At 44.4% G+C, this 27,247-nt stretch overlaps 1 protein-coding gene and 1 long non-coding RNA gene across 6 annotated transcripts in view; one reads left to right on the top strand and one right to left on the bottom strand.

The window, feature by feature from the left end:
• The window catches only part of Zw (glucose-6-phosphate 1-dehydrogenase Zw), a 53,631-nt gene that overhangs the window by 1,719 nt on the left and 24,665 nt on the right, over window positions 1-27,247 (bottom strand). For 2 of the 5 annotated variants that reach the window (XM_075696822.1, XM_075696824.1), the window contains exons 2-11: window positions 12,891-12,980; window positions 12,239-12,276; window positions 11,653-11,761; window positions 10,254-10,471; window positions 8,862-9,020; window positions 7,418-7,543; window positions 4,025-4,118; window positions 2,320-2,536; window positions 1,630-1,835; window positions 791-960 (exon numbers count right to left, since the gene is read on the bottom strand). In XM_075696822.1, coding sequence (XP_075552937.1) covers window positions 791-960; window positions 1,630-1,835; window positions 2,320-2,536; window positions 4,025-4,118; window positions 7,418-7,543; window positions 8,862-9,020; window positions 10,254-10,471; window positions 11,653-11,761; window positions 12,239-12,276; window positions 12,891-12,980 — 1,427 coding nt within the window. Of the gene's footprint in view, window positions 1-790; window positions 961-1,629; window positions 1,836-2,319; window positions 2,537-4,024; window positions 4,119-7,417; window positions 7,544-8,861; window positions 9,021-10,253; window positions 10,472-11,652; window positions 11,762-12,238; window positions 12,277-12,430; window positions 12,533-12,579; window positions 12,763-12,890; window positions 12,981-14,176; window positions 14,273-27,247 lie in introns of those variants that run through there. The other 3 variants (XM_075696821.1, XM_075696823.1, XM_075696825.1) reach the window with 3 other exon arrangements.
• LOC142585809 (uncharacterized) lies at window positions 2,461-6,777 on the top strand. The gene is made up of 2 exons (XR_012829128.1): window positions 2,461-2,588; window positions 3,937-6,777. It is a non-coding gene; the product is annotated as an uncharacterized LOC142585809 (long non-coding RNA).

Here is a 27,247-nt window from a genome sequence, read left to right as displayed (position 1 = left end):
GTTTCTGAACAATGCGAGCGGATAGCCGAATGCTTCTAGAAAGCTATTCTCTTTGTTAAACAAATGGTGTGCTTAATGTTGATGTGCTTTGTTCCAGCGAGGGTGTTCAGATCATGTTTGCCATCTCATTGTATAATTTTGTAGAAAACCGAGCTGTTAAGCAACACATCCGTAGCAGTAATAGAGGCGGACAGTACGTAGATAACACACCAGGAACTGACAAAGTTGAAGAAAATTGCAGCATAGGAGATATTAAATGCCACTTTTTTTTTTTTCAAATTTCAGTTTACAATCATATGTGTACACACACACACAATGTGATATATATATATATATAATATTTGATATGATATACTTATTGAACTATTGATGAAGCCTGTAGGATCAGTGTTATAAGAATGTATTTCTTTTTTTGCAACTTCTTTTGTATGCCTAGTTCTATGCTGTTATTTTTGTGTGTGCTATAGACGTATTTGAGTGTTTGCATTTGCTGTATGCCATGTACAAGGGGTACTCAGGTTTTCTTCAAGCAAATTTGTTACTTTTTGCCTGGGCCATCCTGCAGCTTCCTGATGTAAACAGATAAAAAAAGTACTGTTGGCATATGGCGACATATGGTGCCTGTGACTGGGTTGTGCAAGAACACACTCCCTTTGCACCAGTGCCTTTGTCTCAGTGGTGAAAGTCCATCTTCAAATGACCAACGACCATGAAAACGGGCAAAAGAAAGCTATTCGCTTTAAAAAGGTCTGAAATTGCCGAGTGCCAGCCGGCAGAGGAGAGGACGTACCTGCCATATTCGTAAGGCACTGGTTTGGGTTTTTCCCGATCGATCTGATGCAGGAGGGGTGTGAAGATACGCCACGCCTCTGCCAGCTCATCACTGCGCACAAAGTGCACCTGGCTGCCATAGAAAACATCCAGAATGAGCCGTTCGTAGGCGTCTGGCATGACCATGCCCTGCAAGGAAAGACAAGTAATGTCACGACCAACTCAAGGCAGAGTGCAAGTCTGGGTTAGTTAGGAGGGAAATTATTACAATTAACAGCACTTTGACGGTGAAATTAATGATTGGGCAAGTCTCAGTCGTGTGCAATTGTCCACTGGCTAAGAAGATATGGACAATAAAATGAGGACAGCAATGTTGTACGAGACTGGTCTTCGCACTGTTAGCAGCGAACAAGTTCAAAGGCCAAGGCATCCTGTGCGACAAGTCAATGTGCACCAACACAACCGGTGTTTCTATTATAGAAAATTATTCACTAGGTCTGGTGAATTTCTTTTAGCTTATGTAGTGGCAAAACTGCACATATATTTTGCATGTTTTTCTCGTGTGTGTGCACACATCTTTAGTAGGTTTTAGCGGATGTCGAGTGCTGCTTTAGCAGAATGTTGCGCTTTAGCAGGATGGCAGCAGCAACTTAGTCAACTATGATAGAAGTCTACACTCTTATAGCATGCTTACGTTGTAAAACAAAAATAGCCAAGGTCAAACAAGGCCTGCTTGAACCTCTCAGCATATTTGGTTCCATCAATATTGAACTTTTTTTTTTTAATCTCTGGGCCTCTTACTTCCGAAGAGTAGAGAAGCATCTAGAAAACGCGATGAAATAAGGAACTAGGAGAAACCTTGTAGCGGCTTCCGTAGGTCAGATCCAGCTCGGTCTCCTCGATGTCAAAGGCCATGCCAGGTTTCTTGGTCATGAACTTGACGTAGATGGCCTCGTCAGGTTGCACCCTCAGTACTAACTCGTTTCGCTTGCTCTCGCCAGCGAAGATGTCACCAGCAACTTCCTTGTACTGGATACGCACTTCTGCCTTACGTTCATTCAGTGCTGCATAGCATAGAAGATTGGGCAAAGCAAAGGAAGATATATGTGATAAATAAATTATTGCCAGCAAAAACCAGCACACTGTACCAGAAAATTAGGATGCCGATAATGTAAGCCTACCACTTTCACGGAAATTCCATAAGATATGGAAGATGAACTCTGAAGATGAACCAAAGGGTAACTGTTGTTTATTTGCATATACGACTTTGTGCAACTGTGCATGGCTTATCAAGTATTTCATACAGATGTTCTGTACGGGCTTTCAAGGGTGCGCACATACACATGAAATGATTGCCAAAAATGTGATAAGGATCCCACATGCTGTAAGCTGTGCTTGGGGACCCTGGTTCAAATCCCATCACCAGACACACATCTCTTTTTTATTTATGAGGCCCCTGCCTACCACTAACTGTAATGTAAGAGGCAATGCTTGGCATAATGTTTTGCATGAATACACAAATGATTTCCCCAACAGATACCCACACACCTTTGCCACAGCGCAAGATGAAAGGCACTCCTTCCCAGCGCTCATTGTTGACATAAGCTACTGCTGTGGCATAGGTGGCTGTGCGGGAGTTCTTCGGCACTGTAGGATCATCCAGGTAGCCCTGGGTCTCGTCTCCAGTCCCACCGGGCTTGCCCACATATTGGCCCAGCACCACATTGTCCATGGTGATCGGGGGAACGCACTTGAGCACCTTCACCTGCACGGTGCTGACATCATTCCACTGTTGCTCGACACCCATTTCAGTCAAAGTGAGTGGAGCTGTGCCTCATGTCTGTTCAGGGCTAATAAAAGCACACCATTCTCACCCAGTGCTACAGCCACAAAAACTTTTTTTCAAATGTGGCACTAATGGCACATACTTTGATGAAACAGTCTACAATGCAATGTTCCTGCCGAGTGCATGCGACACCCTGAAGTCTGCAATCTGCAGAACTTGACAATGATGATCTGTGAAGCCACAGGGGTTAATAGGATTCTCGGCATTGAGTTCAGAAATGGTCACTGTTTAATTACAAAAAATACTGCAATCCCATTAACACGTCTATTTGTTTTGAGCCAATACAAGCAAAGAACATATCCAAAATCTACTGGGTAAAAATAACAGTATCTGCCAAAAATGAACATTTCAAGCTTTTGTTTGCTTGACTGATGTCATGAAGATGCTCATAACATTTGAAATCGCGAAAAAGTCGTCTTAGTATTGGCACCATCTCTGCTGTGGGCATTCAGTTATTTATTCTTGAAGCACTGCTGTCGAGACTACACACTTCAAAGCAGCCAAGCGAGTTCCTTGAACACACTTGGTAGCACATGCACTCCACAGCAAGTGTTACTTAACACTTCCGTCTGACAGCGTGCGAGTGAGACTAACGGCAAAGTGCACTCGCTCAAAGTTTCACTAAATACGTTTGTCTGACCGGGGTATAACTCGTTCAACACCTCCCAATTAAAACACTGTAAGCCTCAGGAAAACAAAATTAGTAAAGCATCATGTAAAACCATTTACAATAATGTTCAAATGTTTATAGAACCAACCCCACATACTCATCAGCACGAAGAGAAGCAGATATTTTTCCATAGTTAGCACGGCCTTCACTGCTGTTCCCTGTACAAACACGAGTGTACTTCACGGCAATGAGGCACACATTGTCATGGAGACACTCCTGAAGGCAAATTTTGTACACAATTTGCATTCATAGCACACATTAGATACTACACGAAAATGAAGCACAAATTTTTAAATGATGGTGTAATCTCAATACCACACTATGTACTTTGAATGTTCAAAGTGGGTTATTATGCAATAAAGGAATTGCAGGTAACATCAAGCAATGAAAAATTACTAATGTGTGAAGTGACACAGACAACGTATTCTGTCAGAGAACAGCAAAAAGGAGGCAATAAGCTGCAACGCTCAGGAAAATTTATGACAAAAAGCAATAAATAACTGTTCATACAGCATAAATCTAACCTTTCATTAAGCAACGTCAACATAAAAAATGCATGCAATAAGGTTGCAAAATGCCAACCTCGCATGATAGTGCAGAAGGAAATAATGGTTGTAGCACAGACTTCCTTATCTGAAACCTGGAGCAGGAAGCAGGAAACAGTGCGCCATCCGGTTGCCTATTATCAGCACAGACACGCACAGACACACAAAGTGCAAGCAACCCAGCATGCTAACCTTCTCGTTCCTGATATCCTCTGCATCAGTGGACACTGGCCTCTCCATGGCTACGAGGGACATAATTTGCAACAGGTGATTCTGCATGACATCCCTTCAAAGAAAGAACACACACACAATAAGCACTCATATGAGAAAGTTGTTGATAAAGACAGGCTTCTATGCTATCTGCCACCTCTAAAGAAATAAAAGCTCTTACTGCAGCACATTCAGAAAACCTGCATGGCATTTAAGCATAGCTTGTGAACAGTATTGTGCCATTAACACAAACATTCTACAATATTAAAGTTATTACCTGTGCAATGCATAAAGATTCTATGAGATGGCATGTTGCATAAAGTAAAAACAGAGATAACTGTATGCATTATTTAGTTTTATACCACTTCATTAACCTCTGCACTATAGCTTCGCTTCAGATAAGAGTCTAACATGCTTCAGAGTCTAACATGCACATTGAATCTGCACAATTTCTTTTAAAGGGACACTAAAGAGTAAATTAAGTTTAGCTCATTAGTAAATTACCCTTATGCAACAGAAAAATAAGCCACTGTTAACGTAAGATGATCCTTCATAAGTCGGAAAAGACGCACAAAGGAAAGACAGGTGGCGCTGCCACCTTAAGGTTCCCACGGTTCTGAAGTAAAATTCTGATGTCATTTACCCGAGTGTAGTTCGCTAGTAAAAAACAGCTAGACTACACTGGATATTAAAACAAATAAAACTTGGCAAGCTTCTATAACTTTTTCTGCAATGGAATGGCCCGAATAAAAGAAACTTCGAATCGATGGGTTAACAAAATGTGCCAGCGCTGGAGTACGGTGCAAAATTTGGACTTCATTTGCTCTTCCAGTAACCATACTTCGAGAAATTAATGAAAGTAGAGTTCTGGAAGAATAATTTATCAGTCTAAAGTGATTGAGACTTTCTCTGTAATGTCTGCACAAATTTTTTTTTTACGTGAATATAATTGGTAGTGCTTGAAGGCAACTCAGCACAGACAACAGAAACATGCAGGTGGTTGTGCTCAGCAGTTTTGCCATCTTCTTTAGTTTTGTCTTGTGGAAGCAGCCGGATTCATTAGTACAGTAGACTTCCGTTAACTCTACCCTGGCGCGACCAACAACAATTATCAGATTATTCGGAGGGTCAAATTAAACAATATTCAGAAAGAAAAAAAAACAGCAAAATGGCCAATTCAGTTGGTAGTATATTCCAGATTCTAACATGCCCCCAAATCAAACATGTGCCCACTTTCTACATGTTCAAAGCAGAAAACTAACATATAAATTACACGAAAGTGCCTAAACAAAGTTGAAATTTAACACGCACCAGATATTTTTAGCAAGAAAAATGCGCTTGGATCTAATAGGTGATGCACAATAGTGGCTGGGTTCCTAAAGTCAGCTTTGCAGCATGGTTCTTAGTTTGCTTTGCAGCAATACACCCGTGTTATTTGGTAAAGCATATAAACACTATGAAAGAAATTTTCCGCTCAATCGGACATTGTGAGCTACGGTTATCGCTTGAAGATCTTCCTAAGGCAGGCCAAAAATAGGCGTTCTTGACGGGAAATTGACATGTTCAACGCATTCACTGTCCCCTAAACTCTGCCATGACCAACGCTGCCACTAAAAAGGCCACTATTGGAGTCACCATAGGGGTCAGGCGCATCCGTGCTGGCTGGTCAAGTTCGAATTATTCAGTGGAGGCCAATTTTACGACCAATATAACAAAAATTTGGGCCCATAGAAATGCATGAAAGTGAGCCAGGACCTTCAGCCAGAATCGAATTAACAGAAGTCTATTGCACCATTAGCTCCCAGCAGAAAAAGAGAAAATTTAGTGAAATGCAAGGTGTCTTGCAGTTACAGTTCAATGTAAGATGACAAATATTGACTAAAGCTCAGACTTCTTATAGTAGGTAACCGATATTTGCTTTGAAATACTCATTGGCCAGATTTCCCGGTTCATTAACTTAAATACATAACATATGCAGGATGTCTGTGGATGTCTCACAACTGCACTGTCTGAACTTGGAATACACTGCAGTGAGCACAGTGCTTAGACCAACAGCCATCCTCTAATGATACAAAAAATCAAACAGGTGCCATATTCCAGATGAAGGTATTGTGACGATAACACTATAGAAACAAACGGCTCAACAGCAAAACAAAGAAGTAGAGTACGCTCTGAACTTAATTAAGGATTAAAGACAAATTTTCTAGCAAAAGAGAATACCCACAGCTGTAGAATTCAATAGCACTCAACCCCAGCACAGCTACTGTCACATGAATGTTTCACTCAGGTGACCACATCAGCATATGACGCAAATATTTTGCCCACTGTAAATAACTTGCACTATAGTCAGGTACAACTTTAGAAAAAAAGGGGCATTTACTCCTCCAAGGCAGATGTACACAAGCCTCCACCAATGGGCGCGCTCTCTAGACTGATGTCACAAGCCAGAAGGCCGGTAACCCCGCCGATGGAGAAGATGGCCACCCGTGCTTCGAACTGGGCTGAGTCGCGTCAGTTGTGTGCGTCTGCCCCTCATCAGAGGGAATTTCTAAATTGTTGGTGGTGGTCTATCATGCCGGAAATATTATTGCAAACTTACAATGCACCACTTGTGCTGCGTGCATTTATTCCGAGCTGTGATCTGGTGACGAAAGATTGCAGCGAGCGTCGCTGACACTATGTTATGCGAACTGGTGGAACTGCAGGCTTGCAAAAAAAAAAAAAAAAAAAAACACGTGAAAAGGAACGAAAAAAGAACTACCACATTCTTGAAAACAAATTTGTGAAACCCCAAAACCCAAAAATTATAAATCTTGCGCTATTTAAAACAATGAATGAAGCATTTTCTTTTTTTTTATCTTTCTTGCCTCGATCGTCTTCTTGCCCCAAGTTTGTAATGATTTCGATAAATGCATTTTTTTTAAGTACTTGTTAAATAGCAACTGATTCACTTTAAGCTCAAAAAACTAGTAGTAAAGGTGCCGTGCACACGTAAACCAGTGCAAAAGCCATGCAGGGCTGCTTTTTCTTTTGTCCCTTGCAATGAAGCTAAAAAGCACACGACGCGCAGCGTTGTAGAAGGCACAGGGTTGTTTTCTCTCACAATCGGGCATGTGCTATGGCATTCCAATCACGAGTGCCCTACCAAGCCAGTCATCAAAATACAAAAGTCTTTAATTATACCGAGAATTACGCATTTACAGTCACGGCTTTTTGAGCGGGACTATTTTAGTCGTGACGGAAATTGGTTGTCACGCTTCGGTCGTCTGGGCAGGGCCTCCCCTTTTTTTCTGAAGTTGTACCCGACTATAGAGCAGTTTTCTTTGATACCAGGCGAGATGAGGATTATGACACCAATTTACAGCAGTTACCCACCTAATAATGCCAAAGCTGTCAAAGTAACCACCTCTGCCTTGTGTTCCAAATGGTTCTTTGAATGATATCACAATGCTGGCAATGTTGTTTCTGTTCCATGTAGGACCAAAGATCTGGTTGGCAAACCTGAGGTGGGACAAGAATGGAGAAAAAAAAAGATATACACGCAAGAACAATGCCAGTAAAACAGAGAAAGCCAGTCACCAATTTCGCTAGTCACTGCAAACTGCGTAATCCAGTGCAACACTTTTTTTTTAAAGGCCGGATTTCCAGTTATACCGAACTGTGATCTTACCAATTAAAAAATACAAGAGAGGCAGTACCACATGTTCAGACATAATGAATTCGCAGCATTTTATGATGCCATAGCAGTGCATGACCTGCCTGGTCAAAGAGAGCCACTTCAAACAAACTAGAAAATACTTTATTATTTCTCATTTTTTTCGTGCTACCAGCCTGTTTTAGAGGCCCTAGGCAAGAGTGAGATATACATAAAGGCTTTAACAAACTAATAACATGTGAAACACAAGAAAGAAAAAGAAAGAAGAAAAGGTGGAAATAAGCAAAGCGTCATCTTGTTACAATGCAAAAAAGAAGAAACAACAATAAAAAGGAAGGAAGATATCGAAGAATTCTGGAATACAGCACATGTTTACACAATGGCTTATACACAAACAACGACAAAGAATAGTGTCTCCCTTCGCAGTCAAGTAAAAGTGCGTGTTTCCTTTCCATAACTCAAACTTCCATGGCTAAATCACACGTACACAAGTAAAAAGGAATATACGGGAGACGACAGTTACCACAGCTCAAGTGTAAGAGCTTAGCATGAGTAATGCTCAAGATGCGGGTAGAGCTCCCTGGGAACCTGTGGCAAGTTGTCTTTTCGGGCACTTTCATTGCCAAAGTCCAATTAAAATTTCATCTACACCTTTAAAGGAACAGTTAATTTCCCCTACGCATTACTTAGCTGCATTGTTTGTTGGCTCCATCTTTATTTTTTTTTGCTAGCAAAGATATTGAGACCCTTGGTTCTAACTATTCTTCTCACTCAATCCAATGAAGTTTCACAAGAATATACATATGTTTATATTAAGCTCACATAAATAACATGGCAGAGTGTGGGTGTAGGCCAGTTGGTGATTCATGATTTTGGGAAGTTACCTCAACCAAAACACGAGACTTAAAGAGACAACACGAAGCGGTTCGTGTTGTTTCTTTCTTCAAGTCTCGTGTTTTGCTTGCGGTAACTTCCCAAAACCACATAAGTAATTTAGTTTTCTACGTAAAAGACAGAGGAACTGAAACAGATGCAGCTTTAAATTCTACTCGCTAAGTGACACAAACCTAGAATATGTAGACAGACGATCAAGAGCGTGGAAGCATTCATTCGGCAAATTTTGGTCAAGATGTTGAAGCAGTGCAAGATGTTCCAACCGCTCACCTTATTGCCATGAGGTTTTGAACCATCTCCTTGCCAAGATAGTGGTCGATGCGGTAAATCTGAGATTCTTCAAACAGTGATGCCAGGTGGTTTGAAAGCTCGGCGGACGATTGAGAGTCCCGGCCAAATGGCTTCTCAATTACAACACGGGTCCAGCCCCTGGGACATTGAGGATGACAGGGTCAGCCAAACAAAAGTAAAGAAAACCAGCAAGACCGTTCTTGCAGCATAGGCAGCATTGTTTGGTTGATGCACGAGATTTGTAATGTCACAAGGCAACAATGGGGATGATGAGAGAGACTATAATAGAGTGCTCTTCATTAGTTTAGCCACATGGGATTTTTAAAATGCAGCAAAATGTAAGCACACAAGCAGTTCTGCATCCATAATCCAGCGCAATGTAGATGCCAAGACCATAAACAGCACCCGCAACCTTGTACACAGCAGCAGAATACCATAGCCACTGAACCATTGCAGGAGGTAGAATGTGAAGCAATTTTACCAAATCAAAGCGATTTTTTTTTTTTTTTCAGTAGAAGGTGCTTTGCTATTCGTAATTGAAGTATACTGGCCCGCAATACTTTCTTTTTCACTGACAAATATATCAGATAGATGCCACTCTGCACTGCATAAGGTGAAATCTGCAGTTTATTTTTCTCCTTCTTATACACCGAAGAATGTACCATTTTTGACACAACGAACCCAATATTTCCCAAAGCAAGCGTAGTAACATTAGATAGGCAGACATAATTTAACCGAATTTTACTGTTGACAATACAACACATATATACACATGTACAGAAACATGCCGCCCCAAAACAATTGTTAATGGACCCTGCCCTACTTTCTACTGAATTATGTAAACATTTTTCAGTGGCAGTTGCATACAAAACTTCATTTGCATTAAATACTATGATAACACAATAACAAGTGGGTCAACACGTGATTTGCGTAGCATTATATATTTTGCGATAGCCACAGTATCAAACTTTTAGAAAGCAAGTTGTGTAGTATAAAAAAATATGTATATTTTTTTTTTATTCGAGGACTGACGAAAGAGTAAAAGCAGACCTGAATTCATTGGTGAGTTGTTCCAAATTGCAATTCCTGCTAATTACAAAGTCCACAGAATTTCCTACAATGATTACTAGATTGCTTCAAAATTTAGGCCAGTAAAGGCAGGCAAGTTGTAAGAAACAAAGCCACAAGAATGTCTGAAGCCATAAGCACACAGATCAGACAAGTCCATGTACCAATCATCATTCATATGGAAGCTGAAAGATGGCAGTGCCAGAGTCCCCTCTAGTAATTTAAGTAGGAAACTATGTCAAAGCCTGGTGGCCATCGTTGGTATCAATTTTGGGAAACATGAACCATCACATTTTCACTTACTGCTTGCCCATACAATGCTGCTTGATGTTGGTGGCGACCTGCTGGAAGACTGTGGGCGGCAGGGCCAGGTAGAACATCCGGTTCCCAGCAGCACCGCCTTCGAGTTTCTGCATTTCTTTGTTGAGAGCTGCAAAGTCATCGCCCACATCATACGTGCCAGCCAAGTACGAGTTGGCACGAGTGAAGTCCGCAAACCGGCTCTTGTCTTCCTCCTTCACCTGACGTAGAAAATGATCGGGAAGAGAGATGATACCCAGTGCAGCTCCAAATACTGAAAGCACTTGTGCAACCTATCGTTGCTTAAAGTCAACTTTTTTTTTTTTAATTTATTTTTCTGAATACGGCTGTAGCATCATGGCATTACATAATGGTGACATACAGTGAGTTACAGGGAAGCAGTGAATCCTGCAGCAACCCTATAGTAATGACTTCCAAGCTTATGAATCACTAGTACCTTTTGCTTAGAATGACAGAAAGCTGAGAAAATCGGTCAAGACTCACGGTAAGGGAAGGCAGGCATGAAAAGAGAGCACCTCCTTACCAAATGCAATGCTCATGTGTATCTTTATAACAATGCAAGCGTAAAAAAACAAGCTTTAGTGATGCAGTTGTAACAAAAGTATGGTTGGGCTCACAAGAAATAATGAAACTGCAAACTTCACAAATGTTGAAGTAGTCGAGGAGTAACCCTCGTTCAGCTGTTGAACTGAAAAACACTTACTTCAGCTATTAGAGACACACTAACGAGCAACAATATAATAGCTTAGTCTAGGAGGATTTTTTCGAAGAGTTCATTTGCATTTATTTGCTGTAGAAACACTTTATTAGCAGTGAAATTTAAGGGCACAGTTTCCGTTTCTGAAGTTGGCACCTCAGCTGCAGTACCAGTATGTCAGTACAAAGTTACAGATTTCAATTTATTCCCCACACATATGAACTGTTCTTGTTATGAGAAATTTCTCAAAACCCACCAAGCTTAGACACTTACCTTAAACACAGAAACTTTAGCCTCATCTTTAGTTTTTGTGTCGTTTCTGGCTTATCAAAACTGAAGTGTTATTGCTATTTCAGAGATGTCTTTTATCAAATAAGGTTAACTTAACATTCACATTTACATCCCTTCAATGTCCAGTCAGCTGCGATATCGAAGTTACTCTAATGCCGAAGTGGCAGACCAAATTTTGGGACAGGCCTCTGCTGTCTTACTGCCTCCCTGGTGCGTCCCATACCACAACATTGCGGCCCCCTGAAACTACAAAAACAGCAGGCTATTTGCCAACCTTTGTCATTGTGTCACAAGTAATACATAAATTTGGTTGGCTGTGATAACGAGCTTACACACGACTGGCCAAACCTGAATAGACTTTATAAGTATTAAGGTAACACAGAACCAGCTTACCTTTAGGAATGAGCCAATTTTCCCCCACAGCTCCTCCACTGTCATCTTTGTGCGAGCATAGCCAATGAACTTTGTTTTCTGTGGCAGTAAACCGTCTCGGTACAGTGCCCTGTAATTGAACAAGGAAGTGGCATCCCGAATTATGAACATTTGTAGTATTTACAAACACACCTTAAATGTTTTAATTCTGGAGCAAAAGATGCATGTATACAGTACAAAAGCATGCATGTCAATATGGCAAAAAATAAAAAGCAATATGCTTTAGAATAATGCATGCAACACATATCTTACGACATATTGTTTCTCCTCAGGTAGCCAAACCTGCCATCCTTGTTTCAATAAAAATCATCCACTCATTCTACATAATTTACAAGTGGATGGAGCATATCTGACTAAAGTGATAGCAAGACTTGAAAGGCAGCTGTATTGCTGCTTTGAGCTCCGGAATGATCAAGCCACCTATGCCACTGTCAATAAATTTCTGAAGATTTTAAATGTAACCGTGAATGTATTTTTTTTTTCTTTTACAGTCTCCTGCAATGCTTGAAAAGCGAGAACTATGTTTGGAAGGGCTTTACGCACTTACCATAACGTTGGGTAAATTTTTTTCTTTGCCAAGTCCCCCTACGAAAGATAAGGAAAAATATGGGTAAGAGGTGGGTCAAGTGCCCAACACGCGCGATGCACATGCGTGAGTCGAACGTCACACCTCGCCAAGGAACGAGAGAAGGAAGACACAAGGAAAGTGCGGCTAAGTACACTTATGGCGTGCACCTACATCGAGGAAAAACTGATGGGGAAGGTGCGCTTCGGCAGGCATGGAAGAAGCTTGCGCAGTACGACCGCGTGCAGCCACAGGTGCATCCGTACACTACACCGCCATGCAGGCACATCGAACACTCCGCATGCATCACGTCGAAAACCTACGAGCTCGTGTAAGATCACAACAATCGCTAGTCTGCCGCTGTCGCTCGTGGACTCTGCGTGTCCGTTCGTCGCATCGCGGGCGCTCGCGCCCGGAGCGGGAGCAACGGCAACTTCCCTTCGAATCACTCCCATCGCAGAGTCGCGTCCGACTTCAAAGACCGCCCGCTCCCACGTGGGCCCTTGTTTTTAACAGCCAAGCTCGGGTCCGTCGCTAAGCGCTGGTCGGTAAACATTGGGAGGAGAGCGAGCGGCGGCAGTGCAAAACCAAAACCAAGAGGAAGAGCAGCGACGTCCCCGTGGGAACCACTTACCGAAGCGCCGAGCACGACGAAGATGTGTAGTTGCCCCTCCTGCACAGGCTCCTCGAACAGGTGTATCGATTCCTTGAGGAGAGCGATGCACTGGGGAGATAGAGAAGGAGGGTACGACGTTTGAGGCATCCCGGCGGCGTCTGCAGCGGCGACAACGGAGGCACAAGGCTTAAGCGAGCCGCTCTGAACGCAGCCCAGCTTGGCTGACGATGACTCGCGGCGCACTTTCCTATTTGTAGCTAACCGCCGCGGCGGCAGCGGGCGGTAGCGGTCGGACGAGCGGAAACGGATGAGCGCGCCCCTGCTCCTACGACGCTTTGACGCACGCCGCCAGCGGGCACGTGCCCGCCTCGCTGGAAAAGCCAACGGGACCTGCGAACGACCGGCCCGCGCCGAGGCTGATTGGCTTCTGCTCGCCCAGCGCGTTCTCGATCACAAGTTCGCGGCGCACCGGCCCGTACGAGAGCGACGCCGATGTCGTAACCGGACGCAGTTTCGGTTCCCCGCCCCTCGTTTCCCAAACTGGTTTGCGACCCTGAGCGCAGGGGAAGAAAACTTGGCCGTCGCTTTGGTCAGACCTTTCGCTTTTACCCGACGCAGGTGCGTTCCTTCAAACAATCGTTTTTCTACGATCAGCAACTGGTCGGCAGTCATGTACTTTCTACGGAGGAGGAGGGTGCACACATTGATCGCGCGTTCGCGTGGGCCGATCGGGACGGGATAGGCTGGTTTGATATGTATCGATCAAAGAGGTTTTCGAGAGCGCTAAGGCACTCTCGTAGTGCTGCGCGCTCAATGCCACAGCTTTTGTTTTCCCTTTCATCTCTTCACGCGTGGTCGCATCGGCTGATGTCTTCAGTGTGGAAAGTGCACCGCGCGCTTAGGAGTGCCTGCCCTGATAAAGGTGTCTAGAAACGGAGCAGGGTGGTGCGTCTCTGCACTCCCCCAAAACAGGCACCGATAAAGCGACGCGAGAGCGTTTCTCTGTTTCCCGTTCTCTTTGCGGCGTAAATGTTAGTACAACGACCGCGCCTCACTCTATCCTTGACTGTAGCTCGACTGACTGACAGGTCTGAAATTGAATTTCGTTACCGCCCAGTCGAGCGACGTAGCTGAGTCGCGACATTGGGGCACATCCTGGAGCATGCTAGACGTTCTGCGAGTACAGCTTCTGCGAGGCGCTCAGTGCGCCTCACAAGACACAACGAGCGCGTTTACGCAAGAAGCAGTGCGTACTACGTGGGCGCGTATAGAGCTAGGCTCGTAGGACGGATCTCAATACTTACAACGGGCACAGCCAAGAAGAGGAGCAAGAAAACGGCGTTGGACAGAGGAAAAACCCTGTTCTGACCGGGTGATAGCGCCATACGTGAGCGAGCGACTCGCCGAAAGCAGCTTGCCTGCGGCGGCAGCCTATTCTTGGCTGCTGCCCCGCGGGGACTCATCAATGTTTCACCGATAAAGGATTCCTCTTGTCTGCGTTGCCTTGGTATCGGGAGCCGAATCTGTACGCCACTCGTCAGCAAACTACGTCAATTAGTGTCCGTGCGTTCATTAGGGAAGACGATCGAGAGAGGCGCGCGCGTAGGCAAAATCCCTTTTTTTTTTGCTATACTGTAAATATGGGAGGGTTACATTATCCTATGCAGCGCCGGTCGTGGCACTAATTTCCGCAGTTACCTTCGGCAGCGGCCGATAACAAGAACAGTGGCGAACGTTTGCCGGCCCTTGAAGAGGCTTTTTATGACGTCTCTTGACGACGTGATTAACACTGAGCAGTGCACTAGTCTAACCTACAGTGCTTAATTTTATTCCTTCCATGAGCCTTAAGTGCCCGTGCGGCGAGCATTTCATCGAACTTTTCCAACTGCAAATGCCAATCCCCTATCCTCTGGTGCTGTTTGTAGAGCTCTATAAAGCGCTCTATGCAGTATAACTGTTGTTCAACGTATTCTGTATGCGCCAACTAATCAGAATCGAACTGATCATTGGCATGTGCATAGGAATTAGATTAATTCAACGCGTATTACAGATATTGGTGAATAGAGAAGTTTGAGACCGGGGAAAGAGGGAGGTGGGAGTCTGGCCTCTCCAGATATATGCCGGCACTTGCACCCACATGCTGCGCAAAAAATTTGTGGCGCTGGCAAATTTGAGCCTGCGGTAAGCCGTACAATCCTACCCCGTTCTCTGTTTTGTTTTCGTGAGCGCCCTTCTGAAGCTGTCCTGGATCCGCCCCTGACTGCAGATAAGAAATTGGCACTCATAGCGCGAACTGATTGGAAGAGAGTCTAGCATCTCTTTGACACCCGAGCATGTGAAAGTGCGGCCGAGTTTCGTCTGCGACGGGTTTTGTGAACTCCGTGTAAATATTATTGCATAGCTGCGTGAGTGAATAAAAAAAAACGAGCGTTGCGTATGTGTTACAGTAAAATTGCTGCAGCGAGAAATCGCATGTCTCCGGCCGGTAGCCCGCAAATTGACGAGAAATAACTGCACGGGAGCCTTTTTGCATTTGGCATTCCTGGAAATGCCGGCGCGGTGGCTGGAAATCGTGAAAACACATGGTTTTGCTGAGGCAGCATACGCTCTTTTTGTTCACCCAACTCACTCGCCGTTTTAATTCACCTGCTACTTGTTTTCATATACAAAAATCCGAGACTATAGTTGATACAAGCGCTGGCGATTATACGTTCAGCCATGAAAACGTCCCGTAGTTGTTACGATTTACATCTAACTAGCTACTAACGACTACTGTTCGAACTGCATCGTTCGTTGCCGTGGTGAGCGGACGGCCGATATTCTGCGAACCTGTCGGTCGATATCACTGCACTCGCAGGCTGTGTGTGATAGGACGCCACCAAGGTTAATTCCCTTTTGCTCATGGGTCTTCTACTATATAGCGCACATCATAGCTTAAAATGGCGTTTTAGCTGGTGAAATACCTGTCAAACGCAGAAGCATTCTCATCACGCAGCTTTTGAACCGCAAGCTGAATCACTTTTCTTTTTATTTATTTTATACTTAATGACTGTATAGGGTTATCAGATTATTTGATTCCTTGAAATGCTTTGGAAAAGTTCACGAAGCTTTAAAATTTCGTGAAAATTCAGGCATTAATTTTGTAACTATGTCGTCGTCTGTTAGAATCACTAAAGCGAACAAAACTGGCACGTTGCAAAAAATGCTAGGAAATACCGCTATTTTGCGAATAAGGCGTTTGTATGTAACTCACGTAGACTATTTTAGGTAATCTGGAAATATCTGCAGTAAATTTATCCGCACTTTAAATGCCAAGGGCTGCGACATGACAGCGAAACACGAGGCACAGTGAAACAATGCTGGGTTTCGCTTTGCCATCACGTGATTGATCCGAACTCGTTGGCTTTTGAGACAGGCTTCGTGTTGTAGCACAGTACGTAGAGAAATGATCTAACTGAGGCGGAGGTGCACGGGCTTAATTATTAGGCATATAGAGCTTTGATCGACGGTTTAGTTTTGACCACCGGTACTCAGAGGTCGGAACACGAGCGTGTTCTGCGCACCGCGTACATTATAATGCAGTCGCGAATCGAACCCACGACCTCGTGCTCAGACACCGAACGCTGTGCTGCCGTGGCCTGTTATGGACATTTATTTTCAGGCTGTTCAACGCTATTTCCTGTTTTTAATGTATATATACCTGCAGAAAGCTAAAAAAAAAAAAACATCGTATCTTAATTCCATGGCTTGCCTTCAGAACTTAAGAATTAGAGAAAACTCGCACCACTGAAGCTGCCAGCGCTTAACGGCAAGCAAGTAATTACGCTCGCAAACCTCACGCACGTACGCCGTGCGTTAAGTTATGCACGTGCGTGTCAACCATATAGTTCAAACACTATGCCCGGACGACTTGTATGTTTTGACACCACATTCCCGAAAACATTTGCGCACACGCTTGTCACAAGAGATCGGCTAATTGGACCGAAGCTAGAAGCGCCTTTTACTAACTGTTGTCTTTTTCTTATACTAACGTTGTTATATAGGAACATGCATGATATATGCTTCAGAAGAACGTCACTTTGGCCATATGACATGCATGATAAATAAGCATGCATTATATGGTGATCCGAACGTTTTTCGAACACGAAGCGAATAGTCTTTGCTATTCGCGTGGTATTCAATATAGTAATTCACAAATCTAAGTTCTCGAATGTATATATATTTTTTTCTCGGTTCGAATATGAGGCTTGGCAACAACTTATCGGAGCCTCGACGGGGAGAGGCCGATAAAAGTGAGGACTGCTCTGGCAATGATTCTGCTGCGCATGCAGGAGGACCGTGGTCGTTGCGCTGAGGTATACGCACCATGTTTCTGAACGAACGTATGGGGCAGACAACTTATGCCTAATAATTTTTAGTCATTCAACAACAACAACAACAAAAAATGCCTGTAGATTATAGGCAGCCTAAATGAAGATTGGTTGAATCGATTTCTCTCCCCTTCAAAGAATACAACAACGCGTGCATCTGGTGACGTGCTGTTCCATTGTTTCACTGCTGTCATTTTCGTATTGCACCAGATAACTGAAAGCTGTTGTTTCTCATTTACAGAACCCTCAGTTGACCAGACGTCCAGTTTCAAACTGCATTGCATATGTCAGCTAATGTACACAACCACTTAATGTACAAAATAATGTACACAAACACGCAGTCCATGGAAACTTTACATTGATAATTTGTTTAGAAATGCGAAAATATTCCATTCGTTATTCGGAAGTCGTTTTTATCGACTATTCGTACTCGATTCCATTCGAAGTTTTCACTATTAACCATGCACAGATCCACCAGGGAGTCACGAATGACTGGGAGTCTTTTCAGACTATGAAAAAGAGTGCCAGTAAAACAAGAGGTGGAGGTCACAATATCGTGACTCATGTGTCGTTCTTCTTATTCGTTCTATTGTTTGTGCGCTGTTAATTATATACCGAAATGAAGCGGGGAAAAAAAAGAGACTTCTTTGACTCCTTTAAAACTCTATTGAAAAGTCTGAGTAAAACAAGAAATGAGGGTCACAATGCAGTTCCTCTTCTATGATTCTGTTATTTTTCTTTCCAAAAAGCGTACGTAATCGAGCGTCGTGCCAGTTAGCGTGCAGCGTTGACTCTTCCGCTGTTTAGGAGTTATCGTAGTTTAATTCATTAAGCTGGTATTCCTTAGGTATTTGAGCCTTTGTCCCAAAGACAACCATGCTAACCTCACGTCTTTCCGGCAGACAGCACTGTCGCATGTACTTACATGGTCGACAATAAGAGGGAGGGGGGGGAGGGCTTTAGGAAGAGGGGTCTAAGGCCAAAATCGTGTTTCGTATATAGTTGTTTTTGCAGATATGAAAAGACGTGGTGAGAAGAAGAGTAGGATGATGTGAAGCTGGCGTCGATCATTGGTATCGCTCTGCCCTGTGTTGTAGGGCTGCGGATTTTTTCTGTATACATATATCCCCTGTAAATATTCTTCCCCGTGATAATATGTTAGTTGGGAAGGATGAGAACATCCGGAAGCTATTTCAGGCCTCCGTTTTAAAGAACTCCGCGGAATCGAACCCCTTTGACTTAATCGCCGCACATATGCTAGTTCGTCTTTTCTGTTGATTTAGTGGGTAAGTTTGCAAGAGTGGTCTGGCTACACGCACCGCCAGGCTTGGCGTGTATATGCTTTCTGGGCGCTGTCATTCCGGTTTGCGAGTGAGCGCCGAAGCAAAGGGTGATTTATTCAACGGCGCTGCCTCGCTTGCCGACTCGCATCGCGAGTATACCGCATTTCGCGATCTGGGCCACTGACTTTGCTGCGCGCGCGAGCGACCGCAAAGAGAGCGAGTTCGCGGCAATGCATGTACAGACGTCGGCGAAGCTGAAACAGGCGTTCACTTCGCATGTATATAACGCGTTGCGCAGGAACGGCATGCGCGCACCGAGTCCCCGTTACGATAGTTTATTCGCTTCTCGAGTATCTGTCGCTTTCCCTCTCCAGTCGGCTTTGATCAGTGCAGATTGCCTTCCTCTGCAGTGTGTATATCCGCTAAAAGCGCGCAGCTGTGGGAGCTACATGGTTTAGGAAACGCACATTTCGCTAGCCGCACGTGCAGCTCTTTTGTGTGATGTACTACATATATACGCAGCCGACCAGAGTGTTCAAAACAGGGCTGAATGCTGGGCACCTATGTTGAAATGGGTGTGAGTGGAGAAGATTAGCCTATATAACGCGGCTTGAACAGCCCTGCTATAATCGTCGTCGATGGCCTATAGGCCCTCTTTGGCTTTACTGACCGGCAAGTTCAAGGAATAGCTAGATAAGGTTTTGCTCCAATGTTAATCTATATAGTGTACAAGCCATAAACTGACGCTTTAGGCGAATACTGGTGGATATGTGCATAGGTGGACAAAACTTCAGTATGTATGTATGTATGTATGTATGTATGTATGTATGTATGTATGTATGTATGTATGTATGTATGTATGTATGTATGTATGTATTTATGTATGTATGTATGTATGTATGTATGTATGTATGTATGTATGTATGTATGTATGTATGTATGTATGTATGTATGTATGTATGTATGCATGTATTACATGACGGGATTAAGCCCTGCATGTTGGCTCAACCCGCGTAGTCAGCGCACCCGTTATGTTGTACAAGGTCGCTCATTCCGTTGTCGGACGCGCCACAGCGGTGCTATAGTAGCAAATGGGCGAGTTGGTACTCGTTCTTTAAAAAAGCGCTTAAAGCCTTGTCTGTCGTTTTTTCTTACTTTGTTTTAGGTAAAGTGCTTCTTATCACATTTGTAAGGTCTTTCTGTGCCCCTCCCCTCTACAATGCTGTAAATCCTTGCGGTTACAATTAATTAATTAATTAATTAATAATGCTGTCTTTAAAGCCTTTTTCAAGATGGCTCCACAGGAAGATAGAACCGATCGCTTGTAGTGAACTCAGTGGCACCACATGGTTGTTCGCAAGCGCCTAACCGCGCTTCCACGGTACTTGCATAGATACCACACGATCATCTTTAAGTTTTACAGACTTTTAAAAAATCGCCTATGGCAGATAACGTAATTCCAGTGCTTGAGCTAGATTACTCGGAGGCGCGTATTGCACGAGAAATCGAAACACGTATTCAAATAATCAACAAACATTCACTATATAATCAACTTCTGCTTAATTTCTTTACCGCACGTATTGCAATTACGAATTGTAGCCGGTGAGCTTGATTGAATTTTAAGGGTGACCACCATGTTTCAAGATATTCATGCATATTGCATATATTGCATAAAGCATATTGCCAAATGCACGAGCGTTTCAGTTACTTTTGGGCTTCAATGCATCGAATAGCGCTTTCGTAAAAATCTAAGTGGAACAACAGGGAATTTTTTACCGCTAGTTTGATGGCGCACATCGCGGAATCCGTCCCACCCTAAAATTAATTCCCAAGTGTATATTCCTTGCATGTAAGCCCAGCGGCTACAATTCGTAAATTGCAATATGTGCCGTAATTTAATTATTAAAAAGAAAAGAATTAGTGAATTTTCATCAAGTAGTTGATTGCGCGTTTCGATTTCTCGTGCAAGTATAATGCCCGTCTCTCAAAGCTCAAAGTGATCGTTGTATATATAGTAAAGGAAAACTCGCATGATGTCCCTCACAACGCGACTTTGCGACGGGCATGTTAAACACGTAAACAGTGAAACCACGTTCGGTGGCCACACCGAGCTCTCTCTCTCTCTCTCTCTCTCTCTCTCTCTCTCTCTCTCTCTCTCTCTCTCTCTCTCTCTCTCTCTCTCTCTCTCTCTCTCTCACACACACACACACACACACACACAAAATATATACGAAAGAAAATCGATACGAGTGTCTGTATTCTATGCCTATGTTTATAACTCGTACGTATGTACCTTTTAAAGTGAATTTGTACAATCTAGAGATCGTCTATAAAATTCAAATATACCACTCTGCCTTTATTATTATTATTATTATTATTATTATTATTATTATTATTATTATTATTATTATTATTGTTGTTGTTGTTGTTGTTGTTGTTGTTGTTGTTGTTGTTGTTGTTGTTGTTGTTTCATGCGTTTTAACTACATGAAGCAAGACCGGGCCAGGGTTATGATGGACGCCGTAATGGAGAACACCGTATAACTGCGGGTAAATTTTGACTACCGGAGGTCCTTTCATTTGCACCTATATCTCAAATTTGCGTACGTGCGTGCCTGCGTGCGTGCGTGCCTGTGTGCGTGCGTGTGCGCGCTTTTTTCGTCTTTCTTTTTTTAGCTTTTTTCATTTCGCTCTCATCTAAATGTGGTCGCTGCGGCGCTCAAGCGAACCCACGACATCGCGCTCAGCAGCAGATACGCCACTGAGTCACAGCGGCGGGTCTTCCTCATTTCCGTCTGGGCCTTTTGTCTGCAGAAAGAATACATAGAGACTGTCTTGTAGACAGAAGTTGTTAGCGAGTGTATCTTGTGGTGTACATTGTGTACGTAGATGTACATTGTGTAGGTACATTGCGGTGTACATTGAATAGGCAAGCGGCTCACTTTCAGTAAGTGGACTAGTTACAAGAGGCGTAATTAATGTCGCCAGCCCCTGAGTGTGTGAACATGCTATTATATAGTGTGTACTGCGTGGTAAAAAAATGTTTGGGGAGTTTGGGGCTTGTTCAAATGCGGCACAAGGTCTGTCGTGATTCGCTGACGATATAGCTCTGGCTTCCGCGGTGCTGTATGGTTCTAGTGGGGGCAAAAGCACGGGCACCCTGCTTATCCGTCCGCCGCTTTCTTCAACCCCCTTTAACCTGCCGACAGATTGCGCATGCACTCTTGTCTACGTTTTCTTTTTTTTTTTCCTTTCCCCTCTGCATTTCTGTTTTTGTCTCCCTTCGTTTTCTCGGTCGCTCTTATGCCAGAGGGCAGTCGCGTTGAAGGATAGAAAATAAAGCGCAGGCCACGGCGTGGTGTTTTGCATTATATCGAACTGGGCCACAGCTCTCGCGAAGGTGCAGTTCGCGCGCTGGAGCGAGGCGAGCTCTTTTGTCTTCGAGCGCGTGCGAACGCGCGATGCCGTAACACGCCACCTCGGTTTATTCCTTTTTTTTTTTTTTTTTTTGCCAGTTTCGTCCCCGTTACCGCACGTTCATCGGCGCGCTGTATACAGGGTGGTACTCTTTTTTTTTTTTTTCCTTCTGCAAGGGTTAATTACGTGCCACAACCACGACCTGATTATGAGGCACGCCGCGTGGGTCAGTTTTGACCGCCTGGAGTTCTTTAACGTGCACCTAAATCGATAAGTACATTGGTGTTTTTGTTGAAGTTTGCCCCCATCGAAATGCGGCCGCCGGGGTCGGGAATCGGACCCGTAGCCTCGAGCTCAGCTCGCAGCCATGGGCTGCCGCGGCGGGTCAGAATATAACTTTCGCATTGCGTGGCGATGTGTTTTTTTACAATTATTTAGTCCCTCTGCACATATTAAATAAAGAAAGTGAGAAAACAGTGCACACCTAAGTGTCCTGGTTCGTCGCATGGCTATCACCCTTAAGGAGTAAGATCGGTTCATTGATGACGGCAAATGAAGTTTTCTTTTTCGACGACTTTTTGTTGGAAGTAACCGTGATGACAGCTGAGAGAAAGGACACGAGAGCGGGCGCGAAATAAGCTTTAATAGCTATAGCTGTCAAACTATTGCGTCGGATATTTCGTTGCGCAACAGGTGGTCAGAATTGGTACACAGCTTTCAACTCACGTATGTCGTTTAGAATTCGATGGAAAGCATAACCACCAGGTCAGGTAAGATCGTTGTTCAGGAAAGAAGCACGTCGCTGTATCCACAGGGAAAACGAAATGACGTTTCGAGACCCATACGGATCCCGTGTTCACAATCGAGGGATGCGTATACGTATCTCGTGGGTCATTATCATTTCATTTATGGTCAGTGATCTGCTTTTGTCCTGACAGTTTTTAACGGTACAGCTTCTCTCATCGGGCTTGCTGTCATGTACAGTAAAAAATGTTTACAGCCTTAAGAATAAGGGTGGCCTCTCTCTCTCTCTCTCTCTCTCTCTCTCTCTCTCTCTCTCTCTCTCTCTCTCTCTGTGTGTGTGTGTGTGTATGTGTGTATCCGCAAAGTAGTCGTAACAACGTGCCACGATCGAGAGTTATTAATTTGCATTAAGTTGTATTTTTTTCTTTCTATATTTTCTCTCATTAAGATGAGTTAAAAGGCGCGGTCGCGACCCTTCGGGGACAAGGACTTCTGTATTTTAGATTTTATAAAGAAACAAGAAAAGAACGATATAACTGTGCAAATGGATTGGGCTAGGTGTTAAATCGCACCATGATTTATATATATCACCTTGGAGACAGTAGCAGCTAGTACACTACAAGGATGAAAAACCAGGTTATATAGGCAATCCAGCAGTATATGTAGCGGTTTGGTAGCAATGCACAGGCAGTAGCAGTATGTAGGTAGCAGTAGCGGGCTATAGTATAGCGGTCAAAGCGTCGCACAGATGTTGCCCTTATGTAGGGGGGGGGGGGAGGAACTGGAGGAGGGGTAGATTGTAAGCTCATGGTGACCATCTTGGAAGGCCATTACATGTATACATATAATTATATTTTTGTTTAACGCTGATATTTGTTTCGGTAATAAACGTAAGAAAAATATTTTCCGCAATCAATTATTGCCAGGGTGACAAAATCTGTATCATTAGGCCAGACAAAACATTTCTGCGTTGTTGCAAATTTTAAACCCTCTGCACCACCCTTGCGTAAGGCAATTGGTAGCTTGCAGCGTACTTACAGTCGAACGCCTCCAGAACGAAATTACCTCTATAAAGAAGGATCGATCATGTCCCGGCCGAATCGCCATCTTTCATGTGTATTTTGAACTCTCCTATTACGGAGATAGGTGCACGTTAAAGAACCCCAGGTGGTCAAAATTTCCGGAGTCCCCCACTACGGCGTGCCTCATAATCAAAAAGTGGTTTGGCACGTAAAACCCCATAATTGAATTTTTAACTACCGAGATCACTACAACGAATTTGCTCGTACAACGAAGGAATTTATGCGCTAAATGTGCGACTTGCACGAGTTGGCGATGCTTCGTCTCGAAATAAAACAGTGTGCAACAACGAGCATGCGTAGGGAACATAGATAAACGAGGACTGATTTGGGGGTGGGCCTCTTGTTCTATCCGTATACTCTGTTTTTGGGGGCTGTTTTATTTCGAGATGAAACTTAACTTTAGGCGTCTCCGGTCGGCAGATTTTTTGCTTCACAACGAGCGCCACGCAGCGGCACCGCAAATAACGATACCCTACGCAGACGCCACTGAGCTGGCGCCAGTGCTGTAAACGGCAGCGCGCTATAGCGACACACTTGACGAGCATGGCGACGTCCCTGGATGTTACAGTCCTGCTACACTGCTCCGGTATGTCCGCTATCGCCCTACGCGCACGCTTCTTTTTGTAACATAGGGCACCGTGTGCAGCGGCTGACGAGTACAGGCGCCCAAATCTTTAACTGGCGCGCGCGAGCGGCGACTTTTCCGTGCGTCAGCGCCGTATGACGGGGCGCGGCTGCAAAGAGTCTGAGGCTAAGTGCATACGGACAAAGCGCGCTCAGCTGGGCCCATCGTCTGCTAAGCTGTTTCCAGCCTCGCCCCGTCATACGGCGCTGACGCACGGAAAAGTCGCCGCTCGCGCACGCCAGTTAAAGATTTGGGCGCCTGTACGTCGCAGTTGGCGACGACGGGATGATATCGGATCGTAAGTGACTTCCGACGACGTCTCCAAAGCCATCCATATGATAGGGCCAGTGGCGTAGCAACAGGGGGGGCCGGGGGGCCGTGGGCCCCGGGTGCAAGTGGCCAGTAGGGTGGGGGGGGGGGGGTGTCATATCGTCTGAAGACACCCCTCTTTCCACCGGCTACACCTGGGGGGGGGGGTGTGACAGAAGACCTATGGGCCCCGGGTGCCAGACGACCTAGCTACGCCACTGGATAGGGCGGAAAAGGACGCGAGTGTTAACACAGGCAACCGTGGTGAAGAACCAGTGAATGAACCAAGGATTCTGAAGGCAAGGGAGGCGATAGCGGTATTCGATGGTCTGCCGCCATATATATGCGCCTTGCATTGTTGCCGCGTTTCGCCGCGGAGCGTGCCGTGAACCTCGACGCAATAAGAACGACTGCAGTCGCCCCTTCAGACGGAAGTGTGCACGCACAAAAAAATTAGCGTCCTACTTCATCGAGAGTGTCTTGAATGTTAAATGAATGTTTCCTTTTGTCGAACGTCCTTGGCCTGCTCTATATCCTTACAACGGAGTGACCTCTATAACGAATAATTTCTTGAGGTGTACCGCATAACTTCCTTACAAAATAATTTCACTATAATGTCAGTACACTTACTGCAACTTGTGCATCAACTGCGGTCGCTGTATAGTATTGTTTCGTGACACCACCGTATCCTTATTCAAACAGGATTCTGTCCTTCCGCTTTCCTTGAAGGCGGAGTCTGACATGCTTTGTTTACCTTGGCGCGGTTAACCTTGCATGCTATTCCATTTCTTTCGTCTTTCTTTCCCCTGCACCTACAACTGCGCTAAGTGTCGAATGGCTTGCAGGGAGCCACGTCTTGCATGTACGTATACATCCGCGTGTTCGCGGAAGGGGTTGACAGCTATTATCGTCAATTTATTATACGATGATCACCCACGGCCTGGTCGTCGCCCCAGTGGCCTCGCGAGCGTTCTCTTTCTTTCTTTCTTTCTTGCTTGCTTGCTTTCTTTCTTTCTTTCCGCGACAGGCGGGTTTTCCGCTTGCGTCGACAGCCAGAGAAAGCGCTAGTATGTGCATGCTCCGACTCCTGTGCGCATGCGCGGCAGTCCTATAATGACAGCCCTGTAAACTGAGGAAAAAAAAAAGCGCTCGTCACAGGTTCACAAAAAGGAAGACGCGAACGGGACGAGCGCTGTATAATTTGAATAACAACGAATCGTGCTGTTGTACGTGCACGCCAGCACCCCAGAACCACGCTTTGATCACGAGGCACGCCGTAGTTGGGGGAACGCGGAATAATTTTGACCACCTGGGTTTCTTGAACGTGCGTCCGTTGGACGGTGCACGGGTGCTTTTGCAATCCGACCACATCGGAACGAGGCCGCTGCGGCCGGCGGTTTTATTTCACGTGGTTTTAGTCGCGTGGTTTTATTTCATATTTCGCGGGCTTTCTTAAGACGCCGAAAAATATCTCCACGAAGCATGTACGTTGCCACAAAAGATTGGATCGGTCGTTTTTGGAGCCCCTAGCTCTGGAACGCAATGAAACGCACTTGGCCCTAAAGTGAATATAAAACATTTTGCATAATTGATCTTAGTTAATTAACCAATTAAGCGGGATATAAAAATACTCTAAGGAGTGCCACATGACGACAAACCATTTGTCGTTGGTTTCATTCATCTACGATTAACCACTTTTTTTAAAATCATATTTTCAAGTTACGTGTATATATATATATATATATATATATATATATATATATATATATATATATATATATATATATATATATATATATATATATATATATGAAACTAAATATTAAAATATGGAACAAATTTGTTGTTAATGTTAATAGCACAGTGGTTAGCAGCGTCAGCCCTATGCATCTTTGTCACCTTCCTCTGGTCCTTTGATTTTCGCATTCCGTCCTAAAATTTTCGCATTCCGTCCTTCAGCAACTGGTGCAAAAGTTCTAAAGCAGCCGCAGACTGCATGCCTAGAGTTCGTGTGGTGGTTTATTTGTTTCTATGCAAGCTAGTGACTTTCTATCCCCCTCTGCCCCCCTCCTCCCTTTCTTTTAATTCTTTTTCTGCCTGCTTCATCACAAAGAATGCTGGTAAGCCTGTACGCAGGCCATATCCTCTTTAGTTATCATTTTAAAAAACTATATCTCTCTATGTCTCCCATCGCCAATATTCCATAGCATACACATTTTAAGTAAGGTTATGTACTCCGATTCTTTTTCAGTTACTCCGCATCACAAGGCCACTGTCCTATTACATTTCGGATCCGAAGGGCGCCCACGCAAAGGGTGAAATGGGTGGTCGCACCTTCAGTGCTTGGCAAACGCGTTACTGCTGGGCCATCACGGTAACACGCCAAAGACTTTACGCACACCATGCTACCGGCGAGCTGGCAGGTCTTAAAGCAGACGCATAACGAACGATTCAGTTGCGATCACTGTTTACAGTCTCTATCGCGCGGCGGCACCCCCGATAAACGTCCTATTTCTTCGGGTGATGACAACGCACCCGCGCGCAAC

The sequence above is a fragment of the Dermacentor variabilis genome, chromosome 6, assembly GCF_050947875.1.
Source record: "Dermacentor variabilis isolate Ectoservices chromosome 6, ASM5094787v1, whole genome shotgun sequence".
In the NCBI taxonomy this organism is placed as follows: Eukaryota; Metazoa; Arthropoda; class Arachnida; order Ixodida; family Ixodidae; genus Dermacentor; species Dermacentor variabilis.
Note: the sequence above shows the minus strand (reverse complement) of the source record. Positions and strands in the feature narration are given on the sequence as shown.